The sequence below is a fragment of the Ovis canadensis genome, chromosome 1 (genome assembly GCF_042477335.2).
Source record: "Ovis canadensis isolate MfBH-ARS-UI-01 breed Bighorn chromosome 1, ARS-UI_OviCan_v2, whole genome shotgun sequence".
In the NCBI taxonomy this organism is placed as follows: Eukaryota; Metazoa; Chordata; class Mammalia; order Artiodactyla; family Bovidae; genus Ovis; species Ovis canadensis.
Window position 1 is genome coordinate 102,556,287 of NC_091245.1, and position 20,163 is coordinate 102,576,449.

Below are 20,163 nucleotides of genomic sequence, written 5' to 3' on the forward strand. Positions count from 1 at the left end.
GGTTTAGTGGCAAAAGGACTAGAAAAGATGGGAGAAAGAGCTTTGGATGAAAGCAGTTAAATCTTGATGAAGAAAATGGTGTTTAAAGTGAACTGTTTAGAAGGAGCAGGATTTCAACAAGAAGGCATTCAGCAAACCTCGTTGAGCTGTTATGTGCCAACACTAGTAATTGGGAATGAAAATACATGGGTTGGAGGCATTAAATACTTGTCTAGACAACAACAAACAGTTCTATTTGATTAGAATTTAAGGTGTGTATAGGACTAAAATGGAAGATAAGCCTCTGAAGAGCCTTGAATGCCAGGTAAAATCTCTACATTTTTTTTTTTAAAAAGAGAATTTCCCCAGTGATCCCCCGGTTAGGACTCCATGCTCTCATTGCTGAGGACCCAGGTTCAGACCCTGATTGGAGAACTAACAAACACCCCAGAAACCGCACAGCATGGCCAAAAAATAAAAAAGAGAAGTTTCATCTTTCATCAGCTGCAGTTGAGAAACTTTGATGTTGCAGAATACATACAGAGGGATCAGTTAGTAGGAGACTCTCTTGATTAGTAAGTGGATGCAGTAATAACTTGAAATGAGGGAAATGAATATGAAAAAACTATGGAAGGAAAATCATTTATGATTTAGCATTCAACATTGAGTATGCTTGAGAGTAGTAAAAGATTCTCAAGGTTTCATGGCTCAGTGGCAAATGGATATATTTAAGATGTGAAACTTTGGGAAAGAAAATATTTTAGCTTTGGACCTGTTACAATTTAGGTGTGTGTGAGAAATCTAGACACAGGTGTCTGGCAGCTATTTCCTATTTACCGAGCACCTCCTAATGTTCTGGGCACTGATTAGGATGGTGGGGACATGGCAGATGAACAAGCCAGAGTAGATATCTGTGAATGAATTTGTAAAAGATGGATGACTTCTCTGGAGAACAGGAGGGGAGATGTGGAGATGGGTGGGGAGGAAACTAGATCTCCGGTGGGTGAGGAGAACCTGGACAGTGCTGATGGCAGTGAGATGGAGAAACAGACATGAGTGAGAGCGAGCCGGTAGGGCTTTGCAGTTGGGTTGGATCTGAGACATGAGAGCAATGGTGTGATTGCAGTTTGGGCCGGGCCAGTTCACAGTGAGGCTCTACTGGTAAGGAGGACGGAGGGAGGAAAGGCACCACCGAAACGGAGTTCAGGAGAAACAGCAGGTTAGAAACGTATCCGGCCGTCATCATCTTTGAGTAAAGAGAAGATGCAACCCCATTTATGAGGAGCAAGAGGAAGCTGACTTATCAGGAAGATAGACTGAAAGAGGAGCCAGAGAGGGGAGAATCTAACAGCTGGGAGCTTGAGCCAGGGCTGCTCAAGTTCTCAAATTTGGAAAAGGGAATGAAGTTTGCTTGGCCAAGCGTGAGAATTGCTTCAGTCACAAACTCAAGCGGCCAAGGCTGTGAAAGCCTTGGAAATTTTAGCAGGAGAATGAAAAGACATTGGAGAGCCTGAAAATCATAGAGGGACTCAAGCTACTGAAGAGTCCAACCCTAAAGAAGCGAGACACCTTGTATTACATTCATATATTTTAAAGATCTGAAAATACAGACGGGATGGGAATGCACTGAAGGAGTGGTGGGACTTTTCCCCTACCGTATACCACAGGCCCCTCCCAACTGAGGATATTTTCCTAAATGTCTTTTTATCTCTAAAACTAGAAGGCTTCCCCAATCCCTGCTACTAACCTGTCCGCTCCACTCTTCCGCCTTATTTTCCTTCTCTCTTCTCTTCATGCTGCCATAAACATTTGAACAGTAACTTGATTATTTTAGAAGAAACGAATGCTGCTTCCTCTTGTTTGGCTTGAAGGTAAGTGATCCTGTTATCATTTCCTGTTTCTTCTGCATTTTTTTACTGAGGCCTCTTCTGCTCAGAAGAGAGGTTAGTGAACTTCATTAGCTAACAGAACTACCTCTTCTTTAGACCTTTCCTGCTATGTTTGAAGCAGTATGATGTCTGAAAAATCTGTGTTCATACAAGTTAGGAGCCCCCTTTTCGGTTTCAGGTGGCCTCCTTTGTTTTGCCATCAAAGGGCCTGGAGAATCTTGGTCCAGATGTTCTGATTCCTCAGAAGAACCCTGTCTTCTTCATCCCCATCATTCAACCTGACTTGCCTAATGCTTCTCTGGAGAAAAACTGGCTGCAGCCTTGAGGGAGGCAGGACAGCACCAAGCAGTGACAAGCAATGAATGCTGCCTTCCCTGTTTGTGTGAAGGGAAAGATGCCAGGAAGGGGACCTTCCTGGTCCCCCCAGTCCCCAAATCTCAGGAGATCCCAGCTGTCAGTAAATCACTCTGGAGGTGCCTTTTGGTTTAAACCCAAACTTCCATCTTCCTGTCCTGACCCAGAAACTGTTGCAAAGCCACAGTGAGCAGCTCAGGGGAAAATTCACAATGTTAATTCCAACTCTGGGGATTCTCCTTGTGCACACCTCATCCCATCTCTGACCACACACACACACCCCCATGTCTCTGAGATTTCATATGCTGAGGACTTGGCTCAGAATCCTGAGTAAGTCCCATCCCTGCTGTCTTACCAAGCCAAGAGATGTGTTTTTTTCTTGAAACAGTGTCCACACATGTTACTTCTCTTTCTGCCTCTTCTTTGTTTGGGGCAGTTTAAGAAAAGGCAGAAGTATGGGGCATAGATGGGGGGTGAGTTGTGGGGATTCACTCATCCTTGTCCTCTCACAGAACAGCTCTGGCCTGAGGCCAGATCTAGGCTGGAAAGTGAGCAAGTTTATAAGTAGAATGCCATGAGGGTGAGGTTGCAGGTAGCCGCCTAGAACCAAATGGCCCATATGTTGTGAAGTTAAAGACAACACCTGTGTGAACCCCAGCAGGAAAGCAGTTTACAGAGTGGAATCTAGAAAAGCGAGAGACCTAGGGCTAATGCATCCATTTTCTGCTTGATAGGAGTCACTGCTCTGGCCAGCTAGATACTTCTTGGGATCTTTGCCTCAGGTCACAGACAGGTAGTTGAAGGTGTGAAACAAGCACGTCTTGGGCTTTGGGGCCTGGGTTCCATTCCTGCACCATCCCTTCATCACTCTGCGACGCTGGGTAAGTGAGCTCACCTCCACATCCTCCATTTCCCTGTCTAAAATCATATCCTGCCTCATGTCATCAATTCAATGGACATGAGTTTGAGCTGAGCAAACTCCAAGAGATAGTGAAGGACAGGAAAGCCTGGCATGCTGCAGTCCATGGGGTAGCAAAGAGTGGGACACGACTGAGCAACTGAACAACAAGAACATAGGGTTGTTGAAATGAGGAAATGCACATTAAGGGCCTAGAAGAGAACCAGGTAGGTCCAGAGCAATTGCATTATAAACGGAGGTGGCGCACTCCACTCCCAGCATCCCACAGCTCCCCCATGTGAATGAGGGACAAGTGGAGGTCTGAAGTGTGAGGCCGCATGTCCTCAGCCTTCAGATGGACAGGTCTGGCTATGGGAAAGAGGCCTGCTGACCTGCTTTCTCCCTTCTGTGCCTGCTCTGTAGAGCATTCCAGAACTAAGCCCAAAAGAAGGGCAGAGGAACAAGATCATGAAGGCACGATCAAGGCCTAGACTGTGCTCAAAGGACTTCCTATGAGGAAGTCTGGGCCTTCCTCATGGAGTTTTCTCTCCCCAACCTCACCCTCTGTACCTCCTCCTCCCCCCACCCCCTGTGGGCACCAGATACCGTACCTCCATCCTTCCAAGACACTTATTTGAAGCTTTTAAACTTTTTTCTTTATTTAGACAGAAAAGACCAACTCTTTAAAAGTAAAATGCAATAAATAAATAAGTTAAGCATAGAGAAGTGTCTGAAACTGACTCCCCACTCTCCCCTTACCACTCCCCCCCACCCCATTTCTGTTCCCTAAAACCTCTTTCTAAAGAAAATGATCAGGTAATAAACCCTTTGAGCCCGCCCCGCACCCCTCCTCCCAAATACCCAGTTACCCCCCAAAGCAAAGGGAGAAATCAAGAGAGAGAAAAAATCCAAGGGAAATATTGTCTAAACTCCCAGAAAGAGAGATGGCAGCGTCCGGGCTGGGCCGGGCTGGATAACGCACGGGTGGTAGTGGTATTTACACGGAGGGGACCAGCAGAGACTGTAAACATTTTTAGGGGTTTGGGGGAGGTCTTTTCCTCATGAAAGGAGGAGGGTCTCTGTGGCTGACTGGCGGAGAGGCAGCCCTCAGGGCTCCCCAACACCCTCCTTAGGGGGGCCCTCAGGGGAGGCAGTGTTTTAGGGCTGGGAGCCCAGGGTTAAGGGTTATCCTACCTCAAGCTGAGGGTGGCAGGGAGTGTGAGAACCAGCTTCTGAGAAACCCCTAATGTGGGGAAGAGGCTGGGGTGAGGTGGGTGGGGAGCGTGTCGGAGGCCCCCGCTGCCCTCCCGGGCCACACAGGTAGACGAGGCCCACTGGTCGGGGAGGCAGGTGAGAAAGCTGGGCACAGGAGGCCTGTCACAGGAGCCTCAGCAGAAGGCAGATAGCCCCGAGCCTTCGAGCCTGGTCCACGCTCCCTCACAAAAGGCCAAAAGGGCACCTGGCAGGAAAAGGCCCTTTGGGGGAAGCGGGGTGATGGGAGTGGGCCGGTGTCCTGTGCCCCCAGGGCCACGAAGCAGCGTTTGCCCCAGAGCCCAGACAAGGCCCAGGGCGGATGTGCAGAGAGGGCCGGGGCCAGCCGTGGGGAGAGGGGTGAGGCGCCCCTTCCTCTGTGTCTCCAGACCTGTGAAGGAAGGAAACACAGGTGAGGCTGGGGGAAAGATGGCAGCGGATGCAGGTCACAGGCCCTGGGGTCAGAGGGAGCCGGGGGCGCTGAGGAAGGCAGGTCATCAGGAAGGCCTCGGTCCAAACTGAACCGTCTGGCCCCCCAGCCATTCGACAAGGGGCCAGGGTGGAGGAGAGGAGATGGGAGGGGTGGGGCAGATGATACAGGAAACCGAAGGATGTTAGGAAAGAAATACTCAAACAGCCCGTGAGAAGAAAGGCTGGAGGGTGTGGAGACAGGGGCCAGAGGAGGAGAGGCAAAGACACAAGGTGACACACAGGCAGGCAGAGGGGACTCGGAGGAAGGAGGGCGAGGTATAGGGACAGACACCTGGAAAAGAGCAAGGGGGCGTCCGCAAAGGGGCGGCAGAGCAGGCCGGGGCGGAGCCGGGGCTGCGGTCTCAAGGGGTGAGACCCGCCCCAGCCCCTAGGGGGTGCTCTCATTCCTTTTAGAAAAGGAACAAAGAAAGCCAGAGAGAAATGCACGGAACACAGACCACAGTCACCAACCACTGTTGACCAAGCACGTCCCGCGAGCTGCCCCCGGCCCTGACCCTGGGCTGGGGGGCGCTTCCCTCCGCGGCCCCCTCCCCAAATAACAAACAATCGGCTCCAAAGACAACACGCTCGTTCCATGCAACTTACAGGGGCCCGGAGCAGGGGTCCGGGGATGGGGGCTTCGGCCGACAATGGACACGGGCCCTGGGCTGGGGGGCCCCCAGGGTGGGGGGGAGTTAAGCAGCCAGGATTGGGGGGAAAGGGGGAAAAACAGAAAATGTGGGTATTGTTCTTGGGTTGTGTTTTTTTCAGGGGTTTGGTCCAAAAGAGATTAAACAACACAAAAGTAATCAAAGCTCACAGCTCTGTGGCCATGAGGTTGGGGTGGTGGCGGGCAATGGGGAGGAGGGGGCCTGTTATGTAAACTTCACAGGCAGTCCAGCATTCCAGCCACCTCACCTGAACCAAAGGTACTTCCCAGAGGCCTGACACTCAGACTCCCCCCAGTCTATTCTGTCACTCTCCCCTGTCCCCTGGGTCTACTGCTACCACTTGGGGTCCAGGGCACCAGGACCTGATGTCCCCACTTCTCAGGACAACAGATATTCTAGGAGCCAGTGACTGTAGGACCCTCCAGTACCCTAAACCAGTCCCCCTAGTCCCCAAACCCTACTCCCCTAATTCTACGCCATCCCAAAGGAAAACCAGAAAGAGAAACACATAGACACATGGACACTGACCAGACAAACGAGACCAGATACTGGGGAAGTTCTAGGGAGTGGACACAGATAGATACAGACTTGGCTCTCTCTGGGGTCACAGAGTGTGTGTGTGTGTGTGTGTGTGTGTGTGTGTGTGTGTGTGTGTGTGAAAGAGAAAGTGAAAGAGAGAGACCTGGGTGATTGAAAGCAGCTGAGGAAGCTGCTCCAGGTCCCCGAGTGCCCAGAGCCAGGGGTGGGCATCCCTGAGGGGGCTGGGAAAAGGGGTGGGGGCCCTGGCTGCAGTGTGAGGGGCTAGAGAGCTGACAGGACGGGAGCGGGACCCACCTGGGTGCCCTCAGTAGGGCCGATTGGCATCCTTAGGCCGCTTTAACTGGACTTTGAGGCGCTTCATGCCAATCTGGAAACCGTTCATGGCCTGGATGGCAGCCTGGGCGCTGGCTGGATTGTCGAAACTCACAAAGCCTAAGGTGAGAGGGTCATAAGGCCTGGCCTAGCCCCCCTCATTCCCCTGAGCTTAGGCCAAGGCCTACCCTTTGCTTTCCTGTAATCACCCTACTTTTTCCATGTCTCCCAAATGCCCAGAAACTGCCCAGCACACCGGAGGCTTTCAGTAAGTAGTAGTTGAGTGGATGAGTCCAGTCCACCCTCTTGCATACCCCAGGACCTTCCTTTCTGCATTCTTTGAGAGGAAGCTCCCTCCTTGGCCTGGATAGCTCAGAACCTGCCTTTTGAAACTTCCACTCCAGACCCTAAATGACATCTGAAGCCCAGAGGACAAGTACACCCCCTTTCTACCCTGAAGCAGCCTTTCAAAGAATAAAGACAACTAAACCCTGCTCGCTAAGCCTTCCTTTTGAAAACTGAACTACCCCAGCTTCTGAGCCTCTTCCAGTCCTCTTGGAGCATGGATTTGACCAGCTCTTAAAGGAGGAAAGATGTGGTTTCTGGAGGAGGGGATGGGCTTGGGCAGCAGCTGGTATGGGATATCAGGAGTGCAAAAATGGTTCTTTCAGACTCCTAGATGATCTGGATTTCAAATACTGGGCCCACTGCAGCCACATGTGCATGTGTGCACGCTAAGTCGCTCAGTCGTGTCCGACTCTGTGCGACCCTAAGGACAGCAGCCTGGTAGGCTCCTCTGTTCACAGGATTCGTCAGTCAGGAATACTGGAGTGGGTTGCCATGCCTTCCTCCAAGGGATCTTCCCATCTAGGGATCGAACCCATGTCTCTCACAGTCTCCTGCATTGGCAGGCCGCATTCTTTACCACTTGGCGCCATCTGGGAAGACCCACTGCAACCCAAAGTGCCTTCAAACGCATCAGACCTTGTCCTCATCTGGCCGAAAAACGCCCTATTTTCTCTTTTGGATCGTCGTGTACTTACCAAAGCACTTGCTCTGATTGGTGGCTCTGTCAACAAAGACTTTGGCTGAGATGACGTGGCCAAAAGGGACAAACATCTGGAGGATCTCCGAGTCCGTGAACTCCTGGGGCAGGTGGTAGATGAAGATGTTGCAGCCGTCGGGGCCTGGGTGGCAGTGGAGACGGAAGGAGGCGCTCAGTGATGGGGAGACAGACTGCAAGGGGCCGGGGAAGGCAGCCCCCAGCGTGTAGGCCAGGGTGCCAGCCACCGCGTCTGTCCCCTACCCACTCATCCCCACGCACAGGGCCAGAGGTGGCCTTGGAGCCCACGACAAGGGCACCCCCCTGAAAGCTCTTAGCGGGGATCCCCCCACCCCAGGCCATACCACACCTTCCCGTTGCTGCTGCTGCTGTTGCTGCTGCTGCTGCTGCTGCTGTGGGGGTGGCGGGGGCTGCTGGGCCACCAGAGCAGGAGGCTGTGGGAACGCAGGTGCCACCAGGCTGTAGGCTGCTGGGTAAGCTGCTGGGGGTGGGGGGAGTTGTGGAGAACAGACAGAGTTGATGGGGTTCCTGAGATGCCCCTGCCCCTGGCCCTCCTAACCAACACTGCCCCTCTGCCCAGAGGCTGGCGGATGGAGCTGACAGGGATGAGAGGTGTCAGGGGAGGGCTGCCTCAGACCATGCGCATAAAGGTGTGTCCTTGCAGGTATGGCCTGAGGTAAGTCTGAGGGGGCGACTGGCTGAAAGCAGGAAGCCCAGGCCTCTTTCACTCTCTCGTCAACCCTTCCACCCTGGCTGAGGCCGGGGCTCCTCACCTGTATAGTGCTGCATCCCCGCGTAGGCCTGCTGCAGGGGGTCCACGGGGGCCGCGGGGCTCTGGGCTGGGGAGAGCAGTGCTGACCATGAGGGGGGCTCCGGCAGCGGGGGCCCCACCTGTGCTTCTGGGAGCCAAGGCCAGGCAGGCGTTGGGGGGAGAACCTCATGGGAGGGCATGGGGATGAACTGAGAGGGTGGACATGCACCGAGTCATGGGCAGAGGGGAGAGCCTGGCATTAGCGAGACTTGAGTCGTGGCTGGCCATGCCACCCTGGACAAGTTGCCTTGCCTCTGTACGCCTCAGCTTCCCTGGCCAAGACAGGGAAGGAACATCCCTGCCCTGGGTGACAGAGCAGGAGAAAGCGCCTTGTCACCTCGGAGGCTGGAGAGGAAAGAGGGGTCCTGACTGCCCACAGTGAGAGTGGTAGGGGGGATGGTTGCTGAGGAGAGCAGTGGGCAGGCGGGCAGAGAACCCCACCTGGGTAGGGGTGAACCCCGTTGGGATATAGAGCGTCAGGGGCAGGCTGCCCAGTGGGCTGGGTGGGCACTGGGCTGTAGCCGTTGACGCCCAGGGCAGCAGGGATGGCAGAGACGGGTGTGGCAGCGATGGCAGGAGGCGTGCTGGTTCCTGGGGAGGAGAAAGCAGCACAGACAGGGCAGAAAAGCAGATACACATACAGAGAGATGCAGAGAAATGGTCAGCAAGTCTGGAGGCGGAGGGGAGGAGCAGGCTACTGTCTGACCCCTGACCCCTCCCAGACCCCATGCTTCCCTGAGCGATGCCTGATGCCCTGAGCCCCCCTCCCCACCTGCACCATGTGGAAGCTCCCATGAGCTGCCTCCAGCACCCCAGCCCGGCCCAGCCCAGCCCAGCCCAGCCCTGCCTGGACCTTACCTGAGGAGGGGGTGATGGGGGTCCCTATGTCCCTCCCCACCTGCACCCTGTCCCCCTCCCCGTGCGCTGCCTGCACCTTACCTGGGAGGGGGTGATGGGGGTCCCTGTGTCCCCCTCCCCACCTGCACCCTGTCCCCCTCCCCGTGCGCTGCCTGCGCCTTACCTGGGAGGGGGTGATGGGGGTCCCTGTGTCCCCCTCCCCACCTGCACCCTGTCCCCCTCCCCGTGCGCTGCCTGCGCCTTACCTGATGAGGGGGTGATGGGGGCCCCTGTGTCCCTCCCCACCTGCACCCTGTCCCCCTCCCCGTGCGCTGCCTGCACCTTACCTGATGAGGGGGTGATGGGGGTCCCTGTGTCCCTCCCCACCTGCACCCTGTCCCCCTCCCCATGTGCTGCCTGCGCCTTACCTGGGAGGGGGTGATGGGGGTCCCTGTGTCCCCCTCCCCACCTGCACCCTGTCCCCTCCCCGTGCGCTGCCTGGGCTTTACCTGGGAGGGGGTGATGGGGGTCCCTGTGTCCCCCTCCCCACCTGCACCCTGTCCCCTCCCCGTGCGCTGCCTGCGCCTTACCTGAGGAGGGGGTGATGGGGGTGGCAATGAGGCCGTTGGCATTGACGGCGGCCATGTGCTGCATCTGCACGGCGGCCATGGTGGCCACGGGGCTGAGGTAGGCACTGTGAGCCGCCACCAGGGCCGCCTGCTGCTGCATTAGCTGGGAACAGAGGAAGGGAGGAGACTGGGGCCCTGCACCCTGATCTGGCTCCCCTCTCCACCCTGGGCTTTGGCACTGGGAGGTGGGGGCAGGACCCTGGAGGGAGATGCTCACGGCCTGGGTGTAGGCGCTGTAGGCGCCGAACTGGAGAGCGATGGGGCTGAACATGCCCAGCTGGGTGGCCACCTGCTGCATTCGGCGGAGACCGCGCTCCTTCTCCGTGTCGGCAAACTTCACCACCAGGCTGGATGAGGCACCCTGAGCACCGGCCCACAAGCGGTCAGAGGGACGGAGTCAGCGTCTCTCCTCCCCAGAGCCTTGAGGACCTGGCCTCAGTTCCACCACCCTGGCTTGGCCTCGTTCGGAGGGCAGCCATCATAGCACCGATGTCAAATGGGGAGGCTTTCATCCTGCCCTCCCCCCATGACAGGTCGTGCAAGAGACCAGGAAAAGTCGAGGAATATGAAGCCATGTTCTGGAAAGGGGAAGATGCTCCCAGAATGCAAAGGGCACTCCTGGCCTCTCCATGCAGATCCTGAGCCGGAAATCATCCCCAGGGTGGATCAGCTACACCAAATGTTTAACCTCAAGCCCGTCTTGCCTTGTAGATGCTCCCCGGGGTCCCAGTCCTCACGGTGTGCTCAGTGGACACAGCTCGACATTGAATACCAGCCTATGCTATTAGTAAATAAAAACTAGCCTGGAACATTTGCAAGGATCCTTGTAGAATCCTGGGCTCTGGAACGCATTTCTCTATCTGATGCTGTATCCTCTTGCCCAGGTCCCTGCTAAGTGCCTGCTTGCCCAGCCTCTGTTAGAGAACCTGATGGAGTTTGAGGAAACCAAACCCCAAACTTCCTTGGGAGCTAGCTAGTTCCTTTTGAGGGGTTTGCTCTGCTGGGGAGCCCTCTGTGAGAGCAGCCAGCTAGCTGTTGCTGCTGCTGCTGCTGCTATGTCACTTCAGTCGTGTCTGACTCTGCCGACCTCATAGACGGCAGCCCACCAGGCTCCCCCATCCCTGAGATTCTCCAGGCAAGAATACTGGAGTGGGTTGCCATTTCCTTCTCCAATGCATGAAAGTGAAAAGTGAAAGTGAAGTTGCTCAGTTGTGTCCGACTCTTAGCGACCCCATGGACTGCAGCGCATCAGGCTCCATGGGATTTTCCAGGCAAGAGTACTGGAGTGAGGAGTCAGCTAGCTAATCCACTGCCAATGTGAGGGGAGGGGGTGGGGCAGCAGGGTGATGGTATAGAGGGCACATGGGGCCACTAAGCAAGCATCCCGATGCCTAGCCAGTAGGGGCGGGGGCTGTTGGGGGGAGGAGGGAGAAGAGGTGAGAAGTGAAGAGGGCTGACGGCTGGAGAAGGCTGGAGAGGAGGGCAAGGCCTTTTGGACTGAAGATGGGGGATGGGCATGGGGACAAGGGGCAAAGCAATGGTCTTTCCAAGGGGAAGCAGTCCCTAAGAGGTTTGATTCTTCTGCTAGAAAATTCTTTTTTAATAAATCCAAAGATCCTATCCAGAACAGACTGCCCCCTTTGAGCCAGGGTCTGGTTTGGGCCCAGTGAGGCTGGAAGAGGCCTGAGGGCTAGGGCAGCGGTGAGACTTACCGGCAGGGTCCGGCTGCTGTGAAGGGTGTTGATGGCCGCCTGGGCCTCCGCGTGGGTCTGGAACTTCACGAAGGCACAGCCTGAAGAGTTCAAGAGGGAGGAGGAAGGGGTGAGTGCCCACCCTGGAGGGTGCCCCCGGGGTCCCCATTGCCCATGGAGCCAGGGGGGAGGCCCCGGTGGGGGGCGTGCCAGCGGGCTACCTTTGCTGGTGCCGTCTGGGCCCCGGAGCACAGTGCACTCGTCTATGGTGCCGAAGGGCTCGAACATCTTCCGGACGTCCTCATCTGTCTGCTGCTTCCCTAGCATCCCCACAAAGAGCTTCCGGTCTTCTGGCGGGGAGCGCATAGGAGGAGGGGCAGATGCAGGGCCTTGGAGGCACCTCCCTGCCCTGCTCCAGCCTGGGACAGACAGAGACCCCTCCCCTTCTCCCCTTCACCTCCGCTCTTCCCTGGGACTCCCCTCACCCTGGGGACCAATGGCTCTAGAGAGTGATGGTTGGGGGATAGGCTACAGTTACCGAGAGAGGACACCCCGGTTCTGAAGGGCTGACTTACACTCCCCTGTGGGCCTCAGTTTTGCCATCTCAGCAGTGGGCTGGATCACATCCCCTCTGGCCACCCTGACTCATGCCCACCTTTCCAAAGGTACAGAACCTACCTCCTCGGCTCTCGCTGTCGGCTGGCTTGACCTGGATTGGCCTGTTCATCTAAAGGAAAGAAGAGAAAGAACTGCTGGGGACCACTTCTGACTGCCCCAGGTGCCCTCCCCAGGCCAGGACCTGCAGAGAGGCTAGAGGGAGTAAGCCCCAGGCCCAGCCCTCTAAACTCTTGGTGGGAAGGAAGGGATGGGGTTCAGTCTTGTTTGGGATTAGAGGGAGAGGAAGGAGAGGAAGGAGAGGAGGGTGCTCGTGGGGCAGGACTCCAAGCTCAGGTAGGACCCCAGATGATTCGGCCAAGGAGAGGTGCTGCTCTCCTTAGGGGGAGAGTCAGGCTGCCCACAGGACCCGGGTCCTGAGATAGAGCCCAACCAAGGGCTATTCAGCAAGGCTGCCTCAGTTCTACAAAGTAGGAGCAGCAGAGGCCACCCCATCAAGCAAGCCCCAAGGAAGACTCTAGACTGAAGGAGACCCCACAGATGCTCTGACTTCCGTCTGACCCCTGGAGGTGTGGCTGCCTCTTTTTCTGCCCCCCTACACCCCTTGACCCCAGGGGGAAGGCACTCGGGCAGCACAAAGGGAGCAGATGCCCAGTCTCCGTGGCAACGGGAGAATGCGCGCCATGGCAACCGCCCACTCAGCCTGATTTATCCGTCCCCGTCGCCCAGGCGACCGTGGTGACGTCATCACTTCTGCTGCTCCACACACCCGGAGAAGGAGTGGGGAGGGGGGTGGGAACAGAGTATGTTGGGGGTGGAGGATTTAGTGGGGGCTGAAAGGTGGGGGAGGGGCCCAGGAGAGCTTCCTGATTCTGGAGGGAGGCGCTGAGTAGGCTCTACAGAAGCCATGCTGTCCAAGCTCCTGTCTTCCTCTTCCAGATCAAATCCTTGGTGTCTCACTGTCAAGACAGCTCTGGGGGGGAACGGCTGTCCCGTGCCCCTCTGAGATTCTCTGGGCACCCAGAAGTCCTCCTGAGCTCTCCCTACCCCTGCAGCATCTCCCTTTGTTCAGCTTCCGGTGGAAATGCAGACAGTTCCCTTCTCTGTGTTCCTGTCTGGTGAGAGGACTTGGGAATGACTCCTGCAGGTTGATTTCCTTCACCAGGGTGGGGAGCTTCTTAGGAACTGGAGAGGACTCACTATTTCAGGTCTGAATATATTTTGCTGTTGAAGACTTTGACTGTTGGGGCCACACCTGGTCACCCCACTCACCTGCTGGTGGAGCTGCCCTTGTTCTAGTGGCCAAAAAATAAACAGAAGTAACCATTCATCCACGATCCAAGGGTGGGACCAAAGTTACCCTCAGGAAAAGCACTAGATAGACTTTGAGGGCTGGCCCTGCTACTCACTAGCTGGGTGACCTTGGACATTTCTCTCCTCTAAGCCTCAGCTTCCTCATCTGTGAAATGGGCTGGATCTGGCGGTCTAGAGTCAGGTTCCCCTCAGCCCTAGTATTCTAACCTTGAGACTTCATGTGTCAGCGCATCACCCAGAGATGTGCAGGAATGATAGTTGTCCCTGCCCACTTCTCACATGCACCTTGTTCCCAGGTGGCAGATCATGCCAGTCTGTCCAGCTGGACTCTGCAGGTGAGGTATCTCAGCTCCAGATCCAATCTAGGCCCCACCTCAACCAATGCCTTCTCCCTGTCCACCCCTCCCCCTAGTCTCTGGATCTGAGAGCAGCTGGCAGGGGTGGGTGGTAACAGACACACAAATCCTCTGGCCAATCTGCCCCAGCTTTATCCTTCAGCAATCTGGGATTATCCCATCGGCGGCTCAATCTCCTCAAGGGCGTGTGTGTGTGTGTGTGTGTGTGCGTGCATGCAGCAAGGGGTAGTGGTCAGCCACTCAGGCCTCTTGCTCTTTCACTCTCCTCTTCTGTTCTCTGGTCTAAGTGACCAGGAAGTCCCCTCATGGGCATCTCAGCAGCCAACCTCTCAACCGCACCACAGGAGCAGTAGGACCCGAGCCACAGTGCTGGAGTCACAGCTTTGGGGAATTCTTAGGCTTGGTACTAACCCTTCCCAACAGGACCCTGGGGATTTGCTGTTCTGGTTGAGGATGGGGAACCTGGGATCCAGAGAGAGAGAATGGTGTTCCTGCCCTGCAAGGCTCCCAGGCACAAAAATAGCATATCAATAAATATCCACAGCTGATATAGATTCGCACAAAAACACCCAAGTGCACAGACCACAGCACAGACCATGTTGATGGAAGGCTGTCCCCACTCCCCCGCAGACAGCCTTCTCCCTTGATGGCCCCCAGTGCCCCATTCCCAGCCTCTCTTTCTCAGCCTGGCACTTCCTGTGGGAAGCTCAGCCTTTGTTAGCTCAGCTCGGGCACACCTGCCCCCTCCCCTGAGTCCAGCTGGGCCCTGTTTACCTGGCAACCAGGTGCCGGGTGCCTCTCTTCCCTAGCTACTACCCGCCAGGTGATAAGTCCTCCCCAGGGCCTCCCAAAGAAGAAGGGGCTATTTATACTCCAACCAAGTATCTATAAGACCCCGCACCAACATGGTCACTTGTAAGTAAGTCCTTCTCACCAATAGCAAAGACCCCACTTCCATGCCCACAGATCTAATTTTTCTGAAGGCAGAGGCCTGGTGCCCTGCCACTCCCAGCTTCAGACTCAAGCCCGGTGTCCCAGGTCACACACAGGCCCTCTCCGTGGAGTCATAATCCTCCTGCCCAACGGCAAGGTGAAGGGGGGACTCATGTCCCTGCCGTGGGATTTTGGCCCAAGTAGAGCAGGAAAGGCAGGCCAGATAAAAGGAGTCCTTCATGCTACCACCTCCAGGAGGCCACAGGGAGAATGCTCACAGAGAGAATTCAGGGTCCTGTGACAGAGCCTCTCCTGGGAACTCTTATGGAGGAGAGAAGGAAATGGGGTTCCATGGCCATAGGTCCAGCTCCCATTCTTTAACTCTGCAGCATTGAGCATCACCCAAATATGGCAGTGCCTTCCAGATTCTGGGGTGACAAAGATGGGGGAAAGGAGAGAGAGTCAACGCCCCCATTAAAGAAAGAACCTGCGGAAGGAAGCATGGAGATTAGACAGTGGGGGGAACTTCCCAACACAGCTGTGCCAGAGCTGGAGACTGGACACGCACATACATTCACACACACACACACACACTTGCACACTCATCTGAAGGAAAACACTGCTGCCAGAAAGGCAGGTGGCTGAGAAAAGACCTGGGGCACACAGGATCAGGCCGAGCTTGGCTCTCCTAGGCTGCCCTGGCCTGCTCCCCCAAAACCCCAACACGGGCCCCCCATTAGAGGACAGAATCCCTCATTCCCTACTGAAAGCTCTGTGAGGTGCGTCTGGATCCTGTCATCTGGGGCAGGGGCCAGAGTGAGAACTCAGCATCACCTGGGCGCTTGGGGCAGGGCTGGACAATTATTCACTGGGGTGCCCTCCTCACTCACCTCTGAGCCCAGGCCTTACTTCCTCAGGAAGAGGAGGCAGCACCTTTCCATACCCTGGATGGAGCCATGCCCGAGCCGCACAGGCGACTGGAGGGGGACAGGGCCAGGTAGGAAGCCCCCTGCTGGCATAGATGGCCCAGGGGCTCCTGCCCATCCCTGCCATCTCTCTCACCCATGACCCCCCAACCCTGCTTTCTACCACCTCCCTTGGCCCTCCCCACTCCTCTTTGCACAGGAATTCTGAGATGGGAGACAACAGAAAAAGAGAAAGAGCAATGGAAATGAAAACTGTTGATCTGTGTGGGGCTTCCACAGAAGAAAGAGAAAAAGGAGGATCGTGAGGTCATGCAATGGAAACCAGGCTTCCTGGAGATGCTTGTGCCCAAACACAAACACACACAGACACACACGAGCGCACACACACACAGACACACAGACACACACAAATGAGCACACACACATACACGTGCTTCTTAGAAGCCGAGCCTGCTCACACATGCCCAGACCCTTCACGTCATGGGCCGTGGCTGGGAAGAGAGTGGGCGCAGGCGGGGCCTGGCGGCGGGTCTGCTTCCCTAGGGACACCGAGGGTCGAGGGCCACAGAGGGTCGCTGAGCCACGGAGGGTGTGAAGTTGGGAGTGATGGGGACAGTTCTGTTTTCCTGGATTCCCCCCCACCCTCTTCCCATCTGTTTTGTCTATTTCCCTCCCTGGCAGAGCTGGAAAGACAGGCTGCATCTCCATTTCCCACCCAAGGGGAGGAGAAGGGGATGTGACAGGTGTGTCTCCAGCACTCAGGCTGCTCAGCAAATACCGGCTGGAGGGAAGGATGGAGTTAGCTCTCAAGCGGCACTTTCCAGGGGAGACTGCAGAAGCCGAGAGATACGGAAAAGAAATGGCACATCCTTTCCCCCCAGGATGAATAACTGGGGGTGCAGTCTGAGAGTCATTATTCTTGTCTTCACCCTCCCCCTACCCAGGCCTGGGATGAGCTGCAAGGATGGCTGAGAGGAAGACAAAGAGCTCTGACCTTGCAGGAGGGAGGCCACATTAGAGGCCACCCTGCCTCCCTAGGCAGGCTCGGTGGGGTCAGGCCGGATCCTCCATGCTGATGGCTGCCTGCTCTTGCCTGTTGCCCCTTGCCCCCCTCCTCAGGGCTTACTCCCAGTCCAGGCCCACCAGGCCCTCATCCACCCTGATGCCCTGTGACGCTGTTCCTGTGGTTTTTCCTAGGAGATACGAGGTGAACTTGTTCGACCTCAGAAGTAGCTCAGAGATGCCCATCCAGCGGGCACCAGCTGCTCATCTCGGGGTGCAAGCACCCTTCCCCCATCTCACAGTCAGATTTCCTCCCCAGAGCCAGAAAGAGTGCCTGAGTGCCTCCTGCCCCGCTCTGCCCTGCACTTGGTGCCCACAGTCTTCTCCCCACACCACCCAGCCAGCCGAGTCCTCCTCTACATGTGGCCCCAGGGGCGGGTGGGTGGGTGGGGAAGGGGCTGCCTCTGCTGCTGGCAAAGGTTGTGTTTACTCCACTCATCGCTGTTTTCCTTCCATATCGGTGGGAAGAAATGCATGCATCTTCAGCAAGGAGGAGGGGAGCTACCAGGAGGAAGTGACCTCCTAGTGACCAGAGGAGGCGGAAGATATGTTCAGTGTCTTGGGAAGGTGGTGCCCCTTCTACGGCCCTTCTCAGCCCTCTGGCCCTGGAGTGGGACTCACCCCTGGAAGCGTCTTCTGTTCGTGCAGGGCGCTCTGGGCCTTCAGGGCTGAATCGCGGGCACAGTATGTCAGGAAGGCACATCCTGAGGAGGGGCAGGGGCAGAGAGGCCGGGTGGGGGTGAGTTCCCATCTCCCCTCCCTAAAAGGCTCTCCTTCCCCATGAGCCTGAGGACTGGGGAGCTGCTCCCTTCTTGCTACCTTCTGCCTGCTGGGGCGGGGAGGTGTCTGAGAGGGGGTGCATGTTCTTCCCAGGAGTCTCTGGGCTGAGGAGGACGGGGCAGAGACCCCGAGACCGGGAGTCTTCCATGGTGAGGTGATGGAAGAGAGAGAAGCCTGGGCTGTCGGAAGCTGGGGCTTTGTGTGGGGGGAGGAGAAGGGGCATGTGATCTCCAGACAAGTGCGTGTCTGTGGTTTCCTCTCTTCCTTAGCTGGTCTTCTTTCCCCTTCCTCCTTCGCCTCCACCTCCCTCCATCTTGGTCATCACCCCTCCCCTCTCCCATTTTCCCTGTTTCTTCCTTTCTTTCCAACTCCGAGGGTGGAGAGCAGGCTGGAGAAGGAAGGGAAGAGCGGGGCACAGGAGTCCCTGGGCTGGTGGACGGGGAGGCAGTGTGGCCCCTTTGAGCTCCACCACCAGGAGCTCTCCAAAGCCTGACCCCAGACCAGACTGACCCTGGGCCTGACCCTGCTTAGCGGCACAGCCCTGAGGCCTCTCTTCTCCCCCAGCTCCCTTAACTTCCCAGTCCCTACACTTCCCACATCTTCACCAGCCCCTGTCATTCTACAGTCACTCCAGGCCCCTCTCTAGTTCTGGAGCTGCCCTGCCCAGTCCATGAACATCTGTCCACTCTCTCCAGGTTGAGTACATGACCCGGGTCCATACTTCTGTCCCAGTAGTATCTGAGGCTACTAAGACTCTCCTCTTGTGCGTCACACCTCCCTCACACACACACCCCTGCCCACCTTCTGTCCCTCAAACCAGCTCTCTCGTTCCTCCACCCTTCCTTGTGTACACATCCACATCGTCCGCCTCAGCTCGGGGAGCCACACCTCTGCAGCCCCTCGACAACTCTTCCCCCAAAGAGGCTCTCCTGAGTCCTCCACCTGGAGTCCCCTGGTCACCCGAGCTGAGTTCTCTTCTAGCTCTTCCATCCACATTCCCCATCCCAGGAACTCTTTTCCTTCCAGATCAGCCTTTTCCAGCCACTCCATCCCTCCAGCCTGGCCTGTCCCCTCCACCCAGCCTCCCAGCCCACTCCCTGAAGCCTCTCCAGCCTGGCCTGACCCCTCACCCTTGTGCAGCCCGGTGTACTTGTCCTTGATGACAGTCAGCTCGAAGATCCGACCGAACTGTTCGAAGATGGGTTTCAGGTCCTTTTCCTCCAGGTGCCTCGGGATCTGCCCCACAAACAGCTTGATGGCATCCGGTTCCTTCATCAGGGCGGCCCAGGAGAAGGGGCCGAGGGGAGCAGGGAGAGGCCCGAAGGCCAGGGGGAGCTGCCCAGCAAGGAGGCAAGTGGCCGGGGCTGGGGCCCAGCCGAGGCTGGCTTTCCCTGTGGCCCCAACCACAGTGCTAGCAGAGGGGCAGCTCTTCACACAAAGGAGGCCCAGGGAGTTGAAGGCTAGGGGTCAGGGGTCTAGGCAGACACTGTCATGCCACCAGGGGGCATAGCCCAAACAAATGATCTCCCTCCCAGAGAGCTGGCAGAGATCCCAGGATGGGGGGCAGTGTGGCCAAGACCTGGAGGGTCGAGGTGGTAGCAGAGGCACTGGGAACTGGGGGTTGAGATGAGAGCTGGAGGTGGAGGGCAGGGGGGGCCTGAGGAGGGTGACGGGGATGGGAGCTGAGGGCTGAGGATCCTGGTATGGTGGCCAGCAGCGCTGGGAGGGGGGCACTCCTGATGTGGGGCAGGTGGAGTTCTCCTTGGCTTTCCTGGAGGACACCTCCCCTGTGGCTGGTCCTTCTGCTGGGTCCGAAGATCCCTGATGCCAGATGCTTGGTCTCTGATGGCAGCAGGGCTCCGGGGGTCCCTTTGGCCCTGTCGCCCCCCTTCAGGTCCTCCCCTCAGCCCCCCTCCCACCCCCACCCCGGTCCCCGGGCCTGGGCTGCTGCTGGCTGCTCCCGCCGCTGGGGCTGCCTGCTTTCCCGGTCACCTGGGTCCCGGAGCTCTGCTCTCCGGCCGCGCTCTCCTCAACAAAAACCTCCCCCCTCCACACCCCCTCCCCACTCCCACCTCCTTTCCCCTGACATCAGTGATGTCAGTCTCAGGGGTGGAATACAAATTCTCTACCCTGGAGAGGGACGCACAATCCAGACAAGAGCCACGCCCTCTTTCTGTCTCCTTCCTCCCTGACTCCCTTCCCACCCCCAGAAGAGCAGCTGGTCCTGTTGATAATAACCCTTCCCCCATCTTACTCCCCAATCACGAGTTGGGCAAGGCACTAAGATGGAGAATTTACAGAGGAGCCCTTAGGTGGGGTCCATTGTTCCGGGGGCTGGAGCTGTCCCCGGTGCTGGAAGAGAAGACCCAGGAGAGGGGAGCAAGGGGGAGGAAGAGAGGGGAACCGGCGTCTGGGGAGAATGAGAGTGGGGAGCCAAGGAAAAAAATCAGGGGAAAGAAGAGGGCATAGAGACAGTTGGGCAGGTTAGGGGCGGGTGAGGAGAAGGGTGTAGCTGGGGAGGGAAGCAAGTCACGGAGCCTGGGGGAAAGGGCAGAAGGGACCCAGAGAGAAATATAGAAACGGGGTTGTGGAAGAGAGAGCAGGGTGAGAAGAGTACAGAGAGGGAATTGTATGTTTTCCAGAAAAGAAAGCAAGGAAAACTCGATCTTGCTGGCATTTGCTGGCGCCCCCTTCTTGCCCTCTGGGGGGTTTGTGTGTAATGCGCGCGTGGGCAGCGGGCAGCGGAGGCGGCGACAGCCGGTGGTGACAGTGTCACGGGTG

At 56.7% G+C, this 20,163-nt stretch overlaps 1 protein-coding gene across 1 annotated transcript; it reads right to left on the reverse strand.

The window, feature by feature from the left end:
* Window positions 1–3,753: 3,753 nt before the first annotated feature.
* Window positions 3,754–18,686, reverse strand: LOC138414591 (CUGBP Elav-like family member 3). Its single transcript, XM_069542338.1, has 13 exons — window positions 18,513–18,686; window positions 17,224–17,306; window positions 12,075–12,123; window positions 11,618–11,746; window positions 11,418–11,497; window positions 9,923–10,066; window positions 9,667–9,808; window positions 8,681–8,830; window positions 8,202–8,267; window positions 7,778–7,909; window positions 7,409–7,552; window positions 6,348–6,485; window positions 3,754–4,762 (listed from the first exon to the last, which is right to left on the reverse strand). Exons 1-12 carry the CDS (start codon window positions 18,655–18,657, stop codon window positions 6,358–6,360), a joined length of 1,392 nt encoding a protein of 463 aa, XP_069398439.1. The 5' UTR covers window positions 18,658–18,686; the 3' UTR covers window positions 3,754–4,762; window positions 6,348–6,357.
* Between the last annotated feature and the right edge of the window lie 1,477 nt (window positions 18,687–20,163).

What these genes read in the sequence shown, in the direction of transcription:
- LOC138414591 (XM_069542338.1), bottom strand. Translation starts at nt 18,657, where the DNA reads ATGAAGGAACCGGATGCCATCAAGCTGTTTGTGGGGCAGATCCCGAGG. An exon ending in AACAGAAGACGCTTCCAGGG is followed by an intron (nt 12,124 to 17,223) that starts GTGAGTCCCACT and finishes TCTTTCCTTTAG; the next exon opens with ATGAACAGGCCAATCCAGGT. An exon ending in CGGGGTTCACCCCTACCCAG is followed by an intron (nt 8,268 to 8,680) that starts GTGGGGTTCTCT and finishes TGCTCTCCCCAG; the next exon opens with CCCAGAGCCCCGCGGCCCCC.